Raw genomic sequence first — 18,227 nt, 5'->3', positions numbered from 1 at the left:
TCCCACGTACAAGGTCCTGGGCTCAATCCCTGGAATCTCCTCAAAAGAAATCAAAATGAAAAATAAAATAAATAACCAGAGACCACCCAAAAACAAGCACTGTTACTCTTCAGTTCGTGCATGTCTGACTTTTCTTCTGCATAAGTGGGATCCTCTCACTGTGAACCAGGCACTTCTCTCAGGACTGTGCATGCATCAACTCCTTTAATTCTCACCGTTGTCTGCCTACTTGTATCTCCCTCTTCCAGATGAGAAAACCAAGGCATGGAGAGGCTAAATTGTTCAAGGGTCACAACTGCTAAGTGGCAGAGCTAGGACTTGAACTCAAGACAGTTTGAACCTACATGCTGAACACTCTTTGCCCTGCTGTCCACAAATAACTGTTTTGTAACCTGCTTTTCTGTTTATTTCATTAAGAACATCTTTTCACGTCAATAAGCACATTTCTCCAACATTATTTTCAGTGGCTACCCCATGACTTGTTTTACTTTCGCATGGATCACATTGGTAAGGACTTTTGGGTTCAAAAGGCACAGATCAAATCATTCCCTGGGATTTCCAGGAACAGAAGTTTTCTTGATTAATATCAGTTTTTTAGCTTGAACACGTTAACTCCAAGAGAGCTCAATGATAGAGAAAACATACTTCCACACTTCGAGACAGATGATTGTTAAAAGACCTTAGCGGGAAATGGATTTGCCTCAACTGGTAGAGTGCCTACTACATGGGAGGTCCAGGGTTCAAACCCAGGACCTCCTGACCCATGTGATGAGCTGGCCCATGCACAGTGCTGATGTGCGCAAGGAGTGCCCTGCCACACAGGGGTGCCCCCAATGTAGGGGAGCCCCACATGCAAGGAGTACGCCCTGTAAGGAGAGCCACCCCACGCAAAAAAAGTGCAGCCTGCCCAGGAGTGGTGCTGCACACATGGAGAGCTGACGCAGCAAGATGATGCAACAAAAAGAGACACAGATTCTGGGTGCCGCTGACAAGAATACAAGCGGACACAGAAGAACACACAGCGAATGGACATAGAGAGCAGACAATGGGGGGGGAGGGGAAAAGGGGAGAGAAATAAAATAAAATAAAAATAATAAAATAAAATAAAAGACCTTAGTAACCTGCTGCAGGCTAGCAGCGACCCCGCCGTCAGAACCAAATCCCACCTGTCTGTAAACTGGGGCCGGGTGGCTGCAGCCCCACAACCGGCAATCTTATTTTAGTGGCTTGCACCAACTCTATGCACCGTAGCCACCATTTCCACAGCATGCATTTTAGAAGTGGGTAATCAAGGGATTTATTTGGATCAATTACGTCGTTTGGATGCTGCTGGTGCTCTGAGTTGGGGGAAATGATCCTCCGGTGCATTCGGGTATCGCCAAATTTCCCTTCGCAGTGCTGCCTGAATTTAGGCTCCCCCCCACCCCGTGGGCGCGCAGGGAAGGGCGTGGCCCGGGAGGCACCTACTTGGGCGGCTTCTCCACCGTGCGGTAGGAGTTGAAGGACTGCAGCTGGTTCTGGACCCCGCTCAGGGAGTTGGCCAGCTGCCGGTCGTTGAGGGTCACGATGGTTTGTTCGATCCACTGCAGCAGCTCCGAGGCCAGCGACTCGTACTTCTCCACCAGGCGCTCCGCCTCCACGGCGTGGTCCAGCACCTGCCAGACAGCAGAGCCGGGGGCTGCCCAGGAGGATCCCAAGTCCCGCAGCCCCACCCCGCCTCCGCCGTAGGGATAGAGGGCCCCCGAGCCAGGCCTCTCCTGGCCTTTGCCCCCGCCCTGGGGCAGCGAGTACCTTGCCAATTCGTTTGCCCTCCACAGCCAGTGCCTTCATTTTGGAAAAGTAGTGGTAGTAGGTGGCCACGTACGTAATGATGGATTTCTCGTCCGGCTGGTCCACGTTCACATCTGAGAAAAAGGACCTCTCAGTGCAGGCAGAGGCTAGGGAGGTGCCTGCTGGAACCACACCTGCAGCTTGACCCCCTGACCCTGACCCCAGGGCCCTTCCGGCTGTCGCAGGCAGGCGTCCTTCCAGCCCCTTCCAGCGCAAGATGACACCCAAGCCACGCAGACGACAAGGCCAGGAGGAAGCTCATCTCCCCCCACCTCCCCAAAATGGGAAGGGCCCTCCGAGCAGTGCTCAGAACCCAGAAGCCCAAGGAGGCTTGTGCCCATTATTCTCAGGGGAGCGCAGAATCAGTCACCGGGGAGGAAAGGCAAGAAAGAGCAGGGCCTGTTTCTGGGGATGGATCACAGACTTGACGGGCTGCACTGGCCCGATTCGGGCACACCGAGGCAGGAGGGAGGAATGGAGCCTCCTGAGCCAGGACGTTCTGAGCACCGGGCCTGGGGAGCCCAGGGGGCAGGTACAGGGCCGGCTCTCGGTGCCACTCAGGGCACGGGCATGGCTCTGTGTCTAACCTCAATCCCAAAGTTCAGCCAAGGGCCTTCGAGCCAAATCTCCACTTCCACCTTAGGGACCCAGACTCACTACAACTCGAAATCCCTGGGCCCTCTTACTTAGGCCAGCATTTCTCCTCCCTAAATGTAAGACTATGAGATGGGTCGGCCTCTCGACTGCCTCTGAGAAAACACGCGCAGAGGCCATTTAAATCATCTCGTAAAGTCATAGAATCCCCAGTGCTGCGTCTATGTTCTTTCTTATCGCAGGGCTTCTCAAATGTTCTCCAAGGAACATTGGGTTTAGACTGCTTCTATCACCGCGGAGCTGAGATTTGTCACTTTGGACTAAGGAGGCATAGGAGATGGGGCTGGGGATGGAAAACAGGAAGAAAATGACTAAGACCAATTCTGGAATTTTAGAACAAAAGAAGGGCCCTTAATGACCATGAGGAATGGGCCTCCACATTTTAAAGAGACGAGGTAAGTGAGTCACAGAGAGGCCAAGCGACTGGCTCTAAGTCACACAGCAGCTGGGGGGCAGGGCTGGGATAGAACCCTTCTGCCACACGGACTGCCTCTCTTGAATTTCATCTTTTTAAAGTATACAACTCAGCGGTTTTTAGCACATCCACAAGGTTGAGCAACCCTCAACACCACCTAATTCCAAAATGTTTTCATCACTCCAAAAAGAAACCCCATACACAAGAGCAGCTGTCCCCCCATTCCCCGCCACCCCCCAGGCCCTGGACCCACAATCTACGTTCTGGCTCCACCCCGCAGCCTCTTATACAGCTCTGCCCCCACCCTCGGGATCCAGCAGCTTGGTAAGCCCCAGCTCCTTTTCGGCTAGATTGAAAGCATTCTGCAGATTATAGTGTGCGTTGCATTTCTTCAGGGACTCAAAATCCAGCAGATCTGGCCTGGGTGGGGAGGGAAGAGGGAAGGGATCAGAAGCACGTAAGATCTTGAAGGGGGAAAGGAGAGCCACTCCTGTTTCTATACCTCAGTCCCCAATTCATTTCCTGCCCAGGACTAGGCTCCCCCAAACCCGCACCACTGCCCCGATGCCCAGCCTGTACGCCCCACCCTCGCTTCCCACCGCAAGGGCGTGCTGGTTCCCCGCCTGACAGTCATTCCTCGTAAGTGGCGGTGTCACTGGCCTCTTCCTCTACCCGAGTGTGTGCGCCGGTCATTAACTGGCCCAGCGGCTCTGCCCGTACGCGGACCCCGGCTTCTCACCGGTGTTTGTGAACGATGGCGTTGAAGGCCAGTCCATCTCTCCAGCTGGTGGTGAAGTTGTGCACGTTGACATTGGGATACCTATAAAGAGGGACCGGAAGAACAATGAGGAGGGCCCAGCCCCAGTCTGGGACTCAAGGACGGTCCCCAGCGTGGGGCTCCCCGGTGCTTACGAGGCCCTCCGAGCGCCCCCAGCCTCGCATCCCGGGCGCGCTCACCCTGCAGTCTTCATCTGGCACCACAGCAGCAGGGCGTCCTTGGCCGACTTCTTCTCCTTGTTGTCTTCCGTTTCCACACTGATGTCCTGGATCTAAGGCAGGAGGGAAGGGCCCGCTCCCTGAACAGGGACCCCTGGTATTGCCACGGGCTCAGAGGTGAAAGCAGGACACGGCTCGTTAGGCTCCTGTCCCGGGGGTGGAGGGCCTGAGCCTGAGCCCGGGGCTCTGTCAACCTGGCTAGGGACGAATCGTGGGTCAAAGGGATCTGAGGCGGCAGGCCGGGGCGCCGGGGCGGAAGTCGGAAGAGTGGAGGTGCCTCTGGGTGGAGGATGCTGGTTCCTCCAAATGGGGAACCACAGGTGGATGAGTGAATGTTTTCGGGAAGCTCGGCTTCTAAGTGAAGCTGACGGAGCTCGACTGAGGGCTGGTAGTGGGGGCGGAAGTTATGCCCGGGAAGTGAAGGGGCAATTGGAAGAGCTGTGATGGCCTCAGGACATTGGGCCAGCTGTGCTCGGAAGGAATTACAGGCAGAGCTGGAAGAAGCGGGGCGCAGCCAGTGACCAGACCCTGAAGGCAGTTCTCAAACTCTGCGTGGTGAAGGGCCAGGTTTTAAAACTGCCAGCCCCTTGGGACAAACTTATGGTCATACTGTACACGGCTAGTCCACAGATCAGGCCACGGGGCACTCCCCAGGTGAGTCCGACCACACCCAAACTGGTCTCTATCCTGTTCCACAAGGAGAGTCCACAGATCCGGTCCCTGCCTGGATGACACAGCAATGGTAAAGCTGCTGTACAAGGTTCTAGAAACTTCCTCTGCGTTTTCGTATCTATGGTGTCACGGTCCAGCAGTAACGGCCCGGGGAGCAGTGGGACCGCCTAACCCTCTGCTGGAGTACCTGGAATCGAAGGATGATGGTCCAGACCAGCCCAAGGGTCAGCCGGTGGTTTCCATCCACGATGTCGTGGGAGCCCATGTTTTCCAAGTGCACTTTCTGCTCCTTCAGGAACTGCAGCGCTTTGTCCACATTCTCCAGGCAGTGGATCCGCATGCGGCCCTTCGTGGGCTTGGGCTGTTGGCGGGGGGTGGACGCCTGTGGCCCAGGACTGGGGGCCTCCTCCTCCTCCCCGCGGCCCTGCTCTGCGCCCCTCCCCAGGACTTCCCTCGGGATCCCAGGGACAACCTCGGGGCGGGGCCAAGGTTCCGGGCACGAGGCTGAGGCTCCAGGTGAGGAGGCTTGGGGCAGATTAAGATTCCCAAGGGGGAGGTCGGCGGTTCAAGCCCCGGGCCTCCCTGACCCATGCGGAGCTGGCCATGCGCAGCGCTGATGCGCGCCAGGAGTGCCGTGCCACGCAAGGGTGTCCCCCGCGTGGGGGAGCCCCACGCGTGAGGAGTGCGCCCGTGAGGAGAGCCGCCCAGCGCGAAAGAAAGAGCAGCCTGCCCAGGAATGGCGCCGCCCACACTTCCCGTGCCGCTGACGACAACAGAAGTGGATAAAGAAACAAGACGCAGCAAATAGACACCAAGAACAGACAACCAGGGGAGGGGGGGGGGGAAATTAAATAAATAAATAAATCTTTAAAAAAAAAAAAAAAAGATTCCCAAGGGGATTAACCCCACCCCGAGTGGGTGGGAAAAGAATTGTCATCAAGAGGGCCCCTGTGCTGTCTCCATGAAGCAAGGCCACTGTCGACTCGGGGCAGCGCGGCCTTTCGGGACGAAACCCCCCACGGGGCCGAGGGAAGCTCTGCTCTCCGCGCCGCAGCCTCGCTCTCCTCTCCCGGGGCAATTCCTACCACGGGCCCCTTGAACGGGACCCCCCCTGCCCCGGATCGCAGCTCACCAGGGTCTCTCCGGAGAGCACCTCGAGGAGCCTGAGGAGGTTGCGCCCATCCCGGAGGTCGCTGTACAGGTCTCCCACCCGGCACGTCACCCGGGCCAGGTGCGAGTTCACCCACTTGGTGAAGGTTTTCTTCTGCACCGCTTCTCGCTCATCTGTGGACGCAACACGGGGTCATTTCTGTGCCTCAAGGACAAAGCAAATGGCAGTTGGCAGGACGGCCCCTACATCAGGGAACCGGAAAGCGGAGGGACGGGGGTGCCTGAGGGGCAGGAAGATGGCTAAGAGGAAGATCTGTAACTGAAAAAGCTGGGAAATAAAGTAACTGGAGTGTGTTCACCAGCAAGGACGAGGACAGAAGCGAGGGACAGAAAATCGGCTTTGAGAGGAAAGGGTGAAGGGGTGCGGCTTCGGCGCTGGCGTCGCACGGCCTGGCTTGGGGTTTGGGTTCTGGCGGGGATCAGCAGGTTACTTTGTCCCTCAGAGCCTCCGTTTCCTCATCTGTAAAATGGGCAGGTTACTTTCACCTCCATCAGGTTACGGTGTTGATTAAATGAGACAGTGGGTGCAAAACACCTGGCTGGGGACCCGGCACAAAACAGCTCCTCAGGGAGTTACCGTCACAATGGAGGGACCCAAGCCTGGAGGAGACAGAGACCGCTCAGGGGCAGTCACGCTCTCTTTCCGGGCGTGGACAAAGGCACGGGTGTGGAAATAAATTACAGCAGCGGGCCTCCCAGTGGTCATTAGCAGGATGTTGGAGAGGCAGCGCGCTCTCCTCGGACAAGTGAAAGGAAAGACTGGCCACCACCCTGCTGGGGTGGGCTCACTGAGCAGGCTCCAGGGGGCTCCAGCCCCCAGACACCAACGCGCCAAGGCGCACCTGTGCCGAGAGGACAAGCAAGACCCTGAAAGCTGGGAGCTGGGGAAACAGCGAGCACAAGCCAGACAGGTGGCCGCCGATCTCCAAGGGGCTGGGAAGCCACTCTCTGCCCAGCTACAGGAGGTGCTGCGGGTGGGGCATGCTGTGAGGTCCCACAGAAGAGCAACATTTAGAAAATGTATAAGCCCTCAGCGACAGGGCCGGGGCAGAGGCCCAGCCCGTAGGAAGCGTCAGTGCCTAGGGCTGTGCCAGTTCCCTGGGGAGGAGCCGGTGCCAGGCCAGGACCCCAGGGGCCTTTCCTTCCCAGCAGCGGCCTGTGGGAAACCTCAAAGACCCGTCCCTGCATCTCACACACCCACGCACCGCAGCCGTCAGACGCACACAGAGACACGCCTCCTGCACCTGCGCCCGACCTCGGGGTCCTGTGACAGCGGGCACTGTGCTCCGTAGCACCCATGGAACAAGAGTGGCTTTGGGTCCCTTTCGGGGTCTGCAGGCAGAGCCAGGGGTGGCCCGGATCATTGCTGGACTGCCTGAGCACTGCCCTGACTTCGGGCCCCCTGGGGGAGGCGTACAGGCAGATGGGAAGGGCAGGTACACCAAGAGGCGCAGCCAGGAGGCAAAGCAAGCCCAGGGACGAGGGGCAGCTTCCACAAGGTCCCCAGGTATCCCCGACATCCAGAAACACCCCCCACACACAACACACCATGACGCCCAGAAATACACTTAAAATCGTTGTGCCTGTACGAACACATGCCAGCTCAGATGGGCCCTTGACCCTACTTGCACAAACTCCCCTTGACACACTCAATTTCCACACACACTGCCTCCTCGCACACATCCACACACCCACTCGGAAACCTGGGAAAACCACCAGCAGGCGCCGCCTCTCTCCTTCTGGAACTCTCCCGGCAGGCACTGCCCCTACAAACCCACTGCGCTAAGTGGGGGAGCCTTGCTGCCACAGACACCCCATCCTGGCTCCCTCCGGTTCCCACCGAGGAGATGCCACCCGGCCACAGCCACACACACACACCCGTTCCCTGTGTCCTAGGCTCTCTCGAGTCCCCTGACATGTTGGTATTTTTCTGACCCCTGGCACCCAGCCCCCTCTGAGCAGCGCCACGTTGTCTTCCCACAAGCCCCCCGCCCCCGGGGCCGCCCTCCCGGCGGGTGAGCTCACCTTGGAGCTGCTTGAAGCGGCCTTCCAGCACGCTGGCGTACTGAGCGGGGTTGATGAAGGCGGCGGGTGAGAGCAGGATGCCCCCGGGCATGGGGGGTGCGCCCCCATTCTCGTAGTAAAGCTCCCCGGCCCCGTTGAGGAGCCCCCCTCCGTTCATGGTGCTGCTGCCTCCTACAGGGCCCGGGGCCCAGAGGCCATGCTCGCCCTGCCCGGGCAGGACCTGGCTTCTGCTCCCCAGCCTGGGCTGGGGACCCCGAAAGGCCGGGGGCCTGAGCGGTGGGAATTCAGGAAGGATGGAGGTCCCAGGAATGGGGCGGAGAGGTCTGCGATGCCCTGGGACGCGCGCTGGGACACTCACTGGCTCGGGCGCGCCTGGCTGCGGCAGAGGCGGCTCCAGACAAACAGGTTGGACAGTGGCAGGGGCGGGTGGGTGGAGCTCGGCCTTGGGCAGGGCCAGGCCCGGCAGGGGCAGGGGAGAGACCTGCCAGCGCCTCGGAGACCCGCCCGTCGGGCTCCAAGTTGCCAGAGAGGACAGGACACCCGAGAGAGGAGCCCCCAAACTCCTGCTTCCCCGACGGCTGCAGGCTTGGCCCTCTCTGAGTGACCCTGGGAAGACCCTTTTGGGGACATGGGTTTGGCTCTCCAGTTCAGAAAGCAAAGGAAGGGAAGCCTGGAAATGGGGAGCTCCTGGAGAGGCAGAGCTCAGGAGGTGACGGTGCCATGTGAGGGCTGACTTATGTCACCTCATCTAACTGCACAGAAGCCTGTGTGACAGGGATGTTTCCATCATCTCCAGCTCTGGGCCCCGTTCCCTGCCACAGCGTCGACCAGGCGCCATCCCAGAGCTCCAAGCCCAGCCTACCACAGGGTCCACCTGCCAGATTGCCTTCCTAGCCTCTCTGGGCTTCAGCTTTTGTCACTTCCCCTCCCCAGCTTCCATTCATTCGGTGCTGATTTGGCACCTCCTCATGAGGCACCCACTGTGCAGTGTGGAGACGGCTCCTCGGGAGAGCCTGGTGCAGAGGCGATGAACACCTAACGGCAGCACTGGGTGGTGCGTGTCACACGTGCAGATGCCAGGACAGCACTGGGTGGCTTGTGGCAGGTACACAGACTCCGGGGCAGCACTGGGTGGCTCACGTCACATGTACGCAGATGCCAGGACAGCACTGGGTGGTTTGTGGCACAGTTACACAGACACCAGAACGGTCCTGGGTGGCACATGTCATTAATACAGATGCCAGGACAGCACTGGGTGGCACGTGTCATGCACACAGGCACCAGGACAGCAATGGGTGGCTCATGTCGTGTGTGCACAGATGCCAGGGCAGCACTGGGTGGCTTATGGCACATGTATACAGACACCAGGACCACACTGGGTGGTACGTGTCATGCACACAGATGCCAGGGCAGCACTGGGTGTCGTGTCATGTGCACACAGACCTCATGACAGTACTGGGGCTACAGGAGTCCACCAGGGTACCCAACCCATGCGGAGGACTAAGTAGCTTTCCCCAAAAGAGCTGCCCCTCTCATAACCCTCTTGTCTTCTGTCTTCTCTGATCCACAGAAGCACCAACGTGGGCATTTCACAAGCCCCTGGCAGACCCTACCAGAGGGACAGAGGCCCAGGGAGAAAGTGATAAGGGATCCCCAACACTTCTGGCCACCATGCAGACTGTTACTGGGCTAGCTGCCCAAAATTGATTCAGGGGGCTTTTAAAAAATCCTGGACTGAACATCCAAAGATTCTAATTCAGTCTGTCCAGGGAGGGGCTTGGGAACCCGTCCCGTAAAAACGTCACGTGGTGATCCTGTAAAACAGGCAGCCTTTTTCCTCCTCCAGGAGGCCAGCCTGCCTCCCGGGTGGGAGTGGCTGGGACCTGAGGCACTGGACCCTGGCTGGGAGGCCAGTAGGTCAGTGGCAAGGTCAAGGGTGGGGTGGAGAAGGAAGCCCGATGGGATGGGTGGCCTTGGGGTGTGAGGGTGACTCAGCCCCATGCCAGCTGCTGTGGTGTCAGGTGGCACTTGCATTGCCATGACAACTCCTACCCGGAACGCAGGGAGGCCCGTCTGACGGGTTTGTTTGTGCTCCGAGATGATGGAGGGGAGAGCCCTGGCCGAAGGGGAGGGCAGGGGCCGGGGCAGGAGGAGAGCAAACCCCGGGAGAACGGGCGGCTGCGGAAGCCTGCACTGGGTGGAGGGGACAGGTAGCCGGAAAAATGGGAGCAACAGGTGGCAGGTGGATGGAACAGGTGGGGAGGGTTAGGGGAGGATGGATAGGAGGCAGAGCAGGTTGGGAAACGACAGTGGAGATCAAGGGCAACACCATGAGGGGCTGAAGGGCAAGGGGGCAGTGGGCAGGCACCCAAGTCATGGCAGGAGGAAGAGTGAATAAGAATGAAAGGACACGACTGAGGGACAGAAGCCAGGGACGGCGGCTGTTTGCATCAGCCGAGGTCAGGGGAGCACAGTCCAGGGCTGGCCAGCTTCTGTATGCTTGGGAACGTTCTGGATGGCATGACACTTGTTCTGGGAAGCTGGAGTTGGGGATCAGGGGTTGGATGGGGTGCCCCAGGGCTTCCATTTCAGCATAGCAGCTTAAAAAGAAAGTGAGTCTTCCCATAAAGTCGAAGGACTCTCCCCTCCCAGCTTCCTCGGCATCTTCCCTGGTCCAGCAGGTTTGGGGTGGGAAGACGGGCTCACCTGCCAGGGCCTTAATTCGGGACCTCTCGAAGAGGCGGGCCGAGCTGCTGTCATTGTCCCAGTCGGAGTCGGGCAGGTCCCAGCGGTTGTTAATGTCGCTATACTGGCCCTGGATCTCCAGGCTGTCGAAGTCTGTGGGCGACAGGGTGCTGCTCATGCTGACGAGGGGCTCTTCTGCTCCTGCAAGGGGCGAGGTGGCTGGTGAGAGGCCTTTCGGGCCAGCCGCACCCTCCACCCTCCTGCCCCCATTCTGTTCCACTCTCCTGCTGGCCAAAGAAAATCAGCCCTAGTGAGAGGGGGGAAGGCCCAGCAGGGAAGCAGAGGGACAGAAGGACAACAGACCCTCCCGGGGGAGGCAGGGACGCAGTGGCGCCTGCTCGAGCAGCGGGGAAAGACGGCTCCGCTGGCTTCAGGGCAGGGCCGGGGCCTGAAGCCCTGGTGGCCTCCGTGCAGCTCAGGCCAAGGACAGCGGCGAGCAGACGGGGGTGATGCGGGCAGCAGACGCAGAGCGTAGAGAGCGAATTCTTTCATTCTGTCTCCTGCACAGCCTTCTGAGCCCAGGCCACACGAGTTGGCCTCCTCTACCTGGTAGTGGTCTGCGAATGAAGAAGCTGAGACCCTGCTCTCCAGCTAAGGAAGACGGGGATGCAGTATTAGGCAAGGAGCAATATGGCGCCCAGCAGCTCACAGGAGGCTGGATGGTTCTCTGCTTTGCTTCTTTTTGTTCGCTCCAGGGAGGACTTAAGCAGTGCTGGATAAATGTCACTGTGATATGTGTCCCCAGAATTCATGTGCATCACTTCATCCCAGCCCCCTATGGGGCGGGTGCATCATCAACCCCTTTTTAACTGCCCCTGCAAGAGTTTAAGTCACTGCTGAAGCCATGCAGCCGGAGGGAACAACACACTGAGTTTTGAAGCAGGTTTTCTGACTCTGGGGACAAGCTCTCGGTCATGGCCTCTCAACAGGAGAATACTGGCATGTTCCTCTCTTCCTGGGGCCCTTCAGTGCACCGCTGAGTTGGCTCTCCCTGAGGGATCAGCACCCACCCCTCCCTTCTAGGGCCCAAACCCGCTTGCCGGCACTACCTCTGACTCTTTTTTGAGGTGCTGGGGGCCAGAGATTGAACCCGGGACCTCGTATGTGGGAAGCTGGTGCTCAACCACTGAGCCACATCAGCTCCCGAGTTGGTCTCCTTGTTTGTTTTGCTTGTTTTGTTTTTGCTTTTCAGGAGGCACCGGGAACCAAATCGGGACCTCCCGTGTGGGAGGCAGGCACTCAACCACTTGAGCCACAGCCACTCCCTACCTGTGACTCCTACGCCAGCCGACACCGTCCTTCTCAAAACTACCAAATGAGCTTCAGATTATCTGCTGGGGATTAAAAATAAAAATCTGCTACTATTGAAAGTGCTCTGGTAACCTAGCATTCAGCAGTCACTCAAAGGAATGGAGTGGGCTTTATCAGAACCCTCAATCCTGCATCTCATTTTCCCAGTACCTCTTAAAAATAAGTCATTTAAATCCTTAGCAGTCATTCCTAGGATTGAGGCTAGGATCATGGCAGTCACTGGTTCTAGAAAGGAAAGAGGTACAGTGAGCCTCTGGGGTGGTGATGGGTGGTGAATGATGTGTGGGTAGGTAGGTAGGTGTGTACCCATGGACACACAAAGGCCAAACTTGCCTTCTGTCATTGACCGGGTCTGTGAAGCTGAGTCTGGTCCTTGAAGGACAGGATTATCTGCACCCCCTTTTTTCTCCCAAAGAGAAAACGCACACAAGGATTGTCCTGGAAGCAGAGTTAATAAAGCGCAAAGGCCTGAGGTTCTAAAGTTCCTAGATTCCCTGCAATAGGAAAGGGAGCTTAATTTCCATTAGGCCTGGGACTCCTTTCTCATTTCAAATTCATCCACCCCACCCCGCCCACCCCCGATCCCCAACAGATTCTCTGAGTTTTCTCTGCAAATATTTATATGAAAATAAATTTGAGGGCAGAGTTAAGTCACCCTGAGCAAAGAGCACTGCTGTGGGCAAGGCGTGACCTGGACTAGAGTCACCTAGTACTTTCCACTGCTGGGTAGGGTACCTAAACCAAATTCTAATTCCTTTCCATCTCTGCCATTTTGATTAGGGCTTCCTGACCAGCACTGGCACACTCACGCTGAGCTCTGGAATGGATATTTCCAGCACACACTCAAAAATACCTAGATATGATGCTCCCTGGCTGCCTGTTTCCATGGCCCCTTTTCCTTTACCAAGAGTCATGAACCTGCTGCCATCAGCCTCTAGCCGTGTTTTGTTTGGGCAACAGGCTGGTTAAAAAATAACTGATCCTGGATTCCATGAGTGGGCCTGCATGCTCCATTTCTCTGCAGGCCCCACCACAAGTTTATGTTATCTGGTTGGCATTTGAGGTTGCTGGACCCTGACTTATATCTTTGAATTCCACAAAGAGCAGAAACTTAAGGAAGCAGACTTTCTGACTGTACTATTATGTGGTCTGGGACTCCGGTAAACTGCACTGAACCCAAGCATGTACTGCTTTAGCTTCTTTTTTTGGTGATCCAACTTAACCTTCCTGACAGATCCTACTGGGGCTAAGACACAGGAGCCAGACCTCTCAGGCAAGGGGAAAGTACAGAGCTGGAGCCTCCCCTCCCACCAAAGAGATAGCCTACCACTCTGATGCCCTTCTGGCCAAATCAAGTTTGAGACATACATGCTTTGTGTCCTGATTTGCCAGGGAGGCTGTGCTACAGATAAAGACCAGAGATGTCACTGGTGTCCTTAGATCCCCGATTCCCAAGGGACCCCTCTATTGCAGAGGGTCTGTTCCCACAGACTTCCATGTGAATGGTGCTCCCTGGTGACAATGGGCCCAGGGGCTCTGAGGTCCTACCTCTGTGTCTCTGGGTGTTGATTTTCAAGGCTCCTGGCTCTGCAGCCCCCCTGGTCTTCTGGACAATATATTGTGTTTTCCAAGCTCCCTGCTGTCATCCCCAGATTCCTACAGATTTCTATTTGAGTTTCTTCTATGCAGATCCTGTTCGGTTTCTTTTCACTGAGAATCTCATTTCCTGCCTGCCCCCCAGATCCACAACCCCTGTCTCTCTCCACCCTGGTGAATCCTCAACCTTATTCTCCTCTGGGGCTTCCTGAACTCTGGCGAAGGGACAGGGCAGCAGCTACTCCACATTACAGTTTTGCCAGCACCTTCTTCTTAGCCCCTGACCTCGGGGCCAGGCCCAAGTAGCTTACGCTGTGAGTGCCAGGAAAATGCCACTCCTGCCAGCTGCAGGCTTGGGGTCCTGCCGGAACCTACAGCCAAGTGCTACTGGATGCAGAAGGCTCAGCCACAAGTCCATCCCCAAGGGCAGCTGTCCCCCTTCCCTCCATTTTGAGTGGCGCATGAAGCTAGAGACCCTACCCCCAGGGCCAGAGCCTGTCTTGTACCCTCACTCCTCCTCTCACCACATCCTGCTCCTGATTAATTCTCTACCTCCCTCGGAGAGCTTGTCATTCCCTCCTGTGTGCTTCCCCGGCACTTGAGATGTGCAGCTATTATTGCCCTTATCACATTGTCTTACAGTCGATTGTTTATGTGCCTCTCTGCCTGCTCCACTTTTAACTCATCGAGAATGAGGGCTGCATCTTACTCATTTTTTGTGTTTTCCAAACCTAGGGCAATAGGAAGTCAATGAAGGTATGCTGAATGAATTGACCTTTTTTTAAAAAACATTTTTTTGCCATTGTTAACATCTTTCTTAGAGCTAGAGAAAAGCTCAAGGAAAGAAGGGAAACGGGATCAGGGGATGTACTTGTGCCTCGGCCGGAGTCCTGAGTGCTCTAGGTCAGGACCAGGGAGTCTCAAGCTCGCACGGCCCCCATTTCCTGGAGGGCTGTTAGAACAGATGGCTGGGCCAAGACGCTGCACCTCTCACCCGTTCCCAGGTGCTGCTAAAGCTGCTGGTCTGAGGATCCCACTTTGAGGGCCTCGGGGGTGGGGAGAGGAGGAGCAGCCGGGACTGGTCAGAGGCGCTGTGCGCTCAGGGACGCGGGTGCCCTGGGGTTCACGGCCGGGTGCGCTCAGGCCCTCGCCGGGCAAAACTCCAACAAAACTTCAGAAACCTCAAGACCCACCAGGAGCCAGGAGGCTCGAACACTGAGAAACGAGAATGAAGACAGAGGGCTCTAGAGCCGATGAGACCAACAGAGCGGATGGCCCCTGACATGTGGACGGAGGACACGATGGCTAGAGAGCCACAGAGAGGCAGGGTTAGAGAAATGGCAGCAGGATGAGTAATGGATGAGAAAGAATGGGACTCTGGCAAAAGAAACATCTTCTGTTCGACTGGAAGTATAAATGGGTGATCTGGCAGAGAGAGAAAGAAAGGAAAACACAAGGCTCCCGGGAAGGCAAGGGAAGGGTGCACGGAGGGCAACTGGAGAAGCAGAGAAAGGCAGAAGAAGCCGGCCCCCCCTTTCCCCCAGGCTGTGGGCCTGGTAAAGCACCCACACTCCCCCCAACGAATTTAGGAACTGGGTTGAAGGGGGGACTGAGTTTTTGTTTGATCCTTTCCTTTAGAATCCTCTGTCAGGAGCCGAATTATTCCGACTCATTTTCAGCCCCCTGCTCCCCACCACCCCAGGTCCGAGGTCACAGCAGTTTGTTTTAGGGACAAATTGAAAACCTCTCTTAGCTTTCCCCTCCCTAATTCTTTGCTCCTCTGCATGTGCCAAGAAGTCATCCAGCACCCCAGTCTAAGAGACAGATTTGGAACTCACTCTGCCCTATTCACCCACAAGGAAAACTGGCTTGTGGACACCCTGCCCAGGCAGGAGAGCCTCCAAGCTCTCCAGCGCTGGAAAGGAGGCGCAGGAGGGCGGCTGGGGGCACCCTCCAGGCCGCATGGAGCAGGTGCCAGCAGGGGTAAGCCGGCCTCTCAGCGAGCAGTGTCATGGGGCCTACGTGGTGACGCGGTTGGGAGCTGGAGCAGAGAGTGCTGCACTGGGACTCCCCCCGCGACGAGGCCTTATCCCGTGCCGGGGGGCTGCACAGCCCTCTTGATGTCCCAGCCACGGAGGCACCTTCCACCCGCTTCCCACCGCCTCACTCTCCCTCTACCCATCGTTACCATCACCACAGCCAACCTGGTCCCGCACGCCCACGCACACTTGAGGGGCAGGAAGGAGAACATGGAGCGACCAAAGAGGCGAGGAGAAGCCCACATGGCTCCACAGGGAGCTCCCCCGAGAAGCTCGGGGGAGAGCCGGGCACCCGCTGACGCCGGGCACTGGGAGCCAAGCGTGCGCTCGAGCGCCTGCCCCTCGTTCCCGAGGAGCCTCCGCGACGGGCACGGTGGCGCTGTCACACCCGCGGCGAGCCGAGCCGCCCCCGGTGCGCGGACGCATTTGTCAGCCCGAACTCTTCCAGACTCTTCTCTCAGCTCCAGAGAGGCCCACGGCCCCCCAGCCTCGTCCCCAACCCCCCAGTCCTCGGACTGGCTGTTACCTGGGAGGCTGGCACATGACTCTCTCCATCCTGCCCCCAGGACCCGGCGGGAGCGAGGGCCGGGCGCCGTGCTCCTCGGCGCGGCTCCCGCCCAGCTTTCCCGGCCCGGCCCGACCCCGACCCCGACCCCGCACGCGGCTGCACAAAGCGCGCCGCCCCCCGCGGCCGGGACAAAGCGAGTCCGGGCGCCTGCCACCTACCTGGGCGCGGAGGCGCCGGCCGCGGGCGGGCGGGGCGCGGCGGCAGCGGGGCGCACCGGTCGTCGCCGCGCCCGCAGCCGGGCCGCGAGGGGCGGTTGCGGGCGGCCGCGGGGGCGCACGGCGGGCGGCGGGCGGGCGCTGTCACCGGGCGCGAGCGGCGCGCGGAGCGCGCGGGGCCGGCGGCGGCGGTGGCGGCGGGGCGCGTGGCGGCGCGCGGGCGCGAGCGGCGGGACTGCGGCGCCGCGGAAGGAGGACAATAGCCTCCCCCTGCCGCAGGCCGCCGGCTCCCGCGGGAGGCCCTGGACCATCTGGAGCCGGCGGCCCCGCGGGGCTCGGGGCGGGGCCCGAGTCACCCCCTCCCCGCCCGGCTCCATGGCAACCGCGGCCCCGGTCGGTTCTCCCCGCAGCTCCCCTGCCCGGGGTCGCTGACCTGCCCCGGGCGAACGCGGCGCTGGCTCAGCGGCCGGGTCCCCACCATCTCCCACCCCCACCCCCACCCCCGCCTCCACCCTCGGTGTCCCCCATAACCCCGCCTTCCGGCCCTCGCCAGCCCCGCGTCATCCCCGGGCTGCCTGGGTACCCCCCACAGCTTACGGGGCTCGGTCTCCAGCAGTTCTCACACCCCACCGATGTCCCTATCCCGCATTTTATCCAAAATCCGTATCCCCGGAACCCGCGATGCTTCCTTTAGTGATACTCACCAAGGAGATGCTTTCTCCAGATTCAGCCTCTGTTTTCCTTTTCTCAGTTTCTTCTTTGGCACCTCCAGACCATTTCCCTTAAGCATGTCTTCCATCCGCCTCCTCTCGCTCCTGTCCTCCCTCAGGCAGGGAGGCCCGGCTCTCTTTTCCAAAGCATCTCCATGGTACTCGCGCCGGAGATTCGCCTTCTCACAAATCAGATTCTGGGAACACTCATCACTGCAGCTTCTCAGCTCCTCTCATTTATCAACCAGGAGAATTCCGGCCTATCACTGTCTTAAGGGGGAGAGGGGGTGGGGAATGGGCATTTCTAGGCCTGGTGTGCCTGGAGTTCTCCTTGGTTTATCAGTACCTGGGTGGTCTAAGGTCTAAGGTCGTTAACCAAGGTGAACTGCTGTCTGCTTTGCAGAGGGAGGAATTATGCCCAAATAATAACAAAGGTCTAAGAATGTAGGGAGAAGGATGTGGTTCAAGCAGTTGAGCGCCTGTCTGCCTCCCACATGGGAAGTCCCAGGTTGGTTCCTGGCGCCTCCCAAAAAAACAACAATAACAAAAACCAAACAACCAGCAAAAACAAACAAACAAAAAGCAACTCAGGGAAGACCATGTGGCTCAGTGGCTCGTGTGGTTGAGCACCAGCTTCCCACATGGGAGATCCAGGTAGGGGCTAGAAGTACATTGTCTCATGTGACCACCCATCTCCCACCAACTGGGAGGTAGGTCCAGTTCTCCCAGGCTAGGAAACTGAGCTCGAGATGAACTAGTGAGTAACAGGCTGTGCTTGGTACCAAGAAGTCTGGGGCCCAGACATTTCATCCCTGAAGCTGGGGGCTCCTTTCTACCTGCAGAATGCCTAAAATGGCCAAATAAGGGCAACTGCAGTAAAGAATGGGCTTTGGGTAAATGATTAAGTTTAAGGTTTTATAATAACTTTGACAGTAGGGGAATTTTAGGATTGAGCTCTTCTTTCATACTGAAACAATTATATACTGAAGTACTTTGCAGATAGAATTTTGACAAGGCAAAATCATTGGTGTTGAACCTACTTGAAAACATTTTTCAAGTTTTAAAAAAAATCCTGCTCCCAGTACTAACTTGTTGTGTCATCTCATCTGCTTGGCCTCAGTTCTCCTGGTCTATAAAATGGGTTTTTTTGGTGCGGGGTGGGGGGGAGATTGGGCAGTTGCACTAAAAGATGACCTTGAAGTTCTCTTTTAGCGCTGAAAGTCTGTGGTTCTGCAACTAAATTGGGACAGGTTTGACTCAACCTGATGGCTTGCATCTCCCCACTAGCTATTAATTCAGGCTTTTTTTTTTTTTTTTTAAACCATAACTCCTTCAGGTAAT

General features: G+C 57.6%; 1 protein-coding gene across 4 annotated transcripts in view; it reads right to left on the bottom strand.

Annotated features, from left to right (window-relative positions):
- The window catches only part of SPTBN2 (spectrin beta, non-erythrocytic 2), a 45,386-nt gene extending 28,288 nt beyond the window's left edge, over positions 1 to 17,098 (bottom strand). The window contains exons 1-10 of one of the 4 annotated variants that reach the window (XM_058305123.2): positions 11,777 to 11,808; positions 11,054 to 11,098; positions 10,469 to 10,648; positions 5,700 to 5,851; positions 4,755 to 4,928; positions 3,857 to 3,948; positions 3,639 to 3,719; positions 3,204 to 3,319; positions 1,792 to 1,904; positions 1,468 to 1,655 (exon numbers count right to left, since the gene is read on the bottom strand). In XM_058305123.2, the coding sequence (XP_058161106.1) occupies positions 1,468 to 1,655; positions 1,792 to 1,904; positions 3,204 to 3,319; positions 3,639 to 3,719; positions 3,857 to 3,948; positions 4,755 to 4,928; positions 5,700 to 5,851; positions 10,469 to 10,625 (1,073 nt within the window). In that variant the 5' untranslated portion in view covers positions 10,626 to 10,648; positions 11,054 to 11,098; positions 11,777 to 11,808. Of the gene's footprint in view, positions 1 to 1,467; positions 1,656 to 1,791; positions 1,905 to 3,203; positions 3,320 to 3,638; positions 3,720 to 3,856; positions 3,949 to 4,754; positions 4,929 to 5,699; positions 5,852 to 10,468; positions 10,649 to 11,053; positions 11,099 to 11,776; positions 11,847 to 16,179; positions 16,283 to 16,880 lie in introns of those variants that run through there. The other 3 variants (XM_058305120.2, XM_058305121.1, XM_058305122.2) reach the window with 3 other exon arrangements.
- Between the last annotated feature and the right edge of the window lie 1,129 nt (positions 17,099 to 18,227).

This window comes from Dasypus novemcinctus, chromosome 10 (genome assembly GCF_030445035.2).
Source record: "Dasypus novemcinctus isolate mDasNov1 chromosome 10, mDasNov1.1.hap2, whole genome shotgun sequence".
In the NCBI taxonomy this organism is placed as follows: domain Eukaryota; kingdom Metazoa; phylum Chordata; class Mammalia; order Cingulata; family Dasypodidae; genus Dasypus; species Dasypus novemcinctus.
Note: the sequence above shows the minus strand (reverse complement) of the source record. Positions and strands in the feature narration are given on the sequence as shown.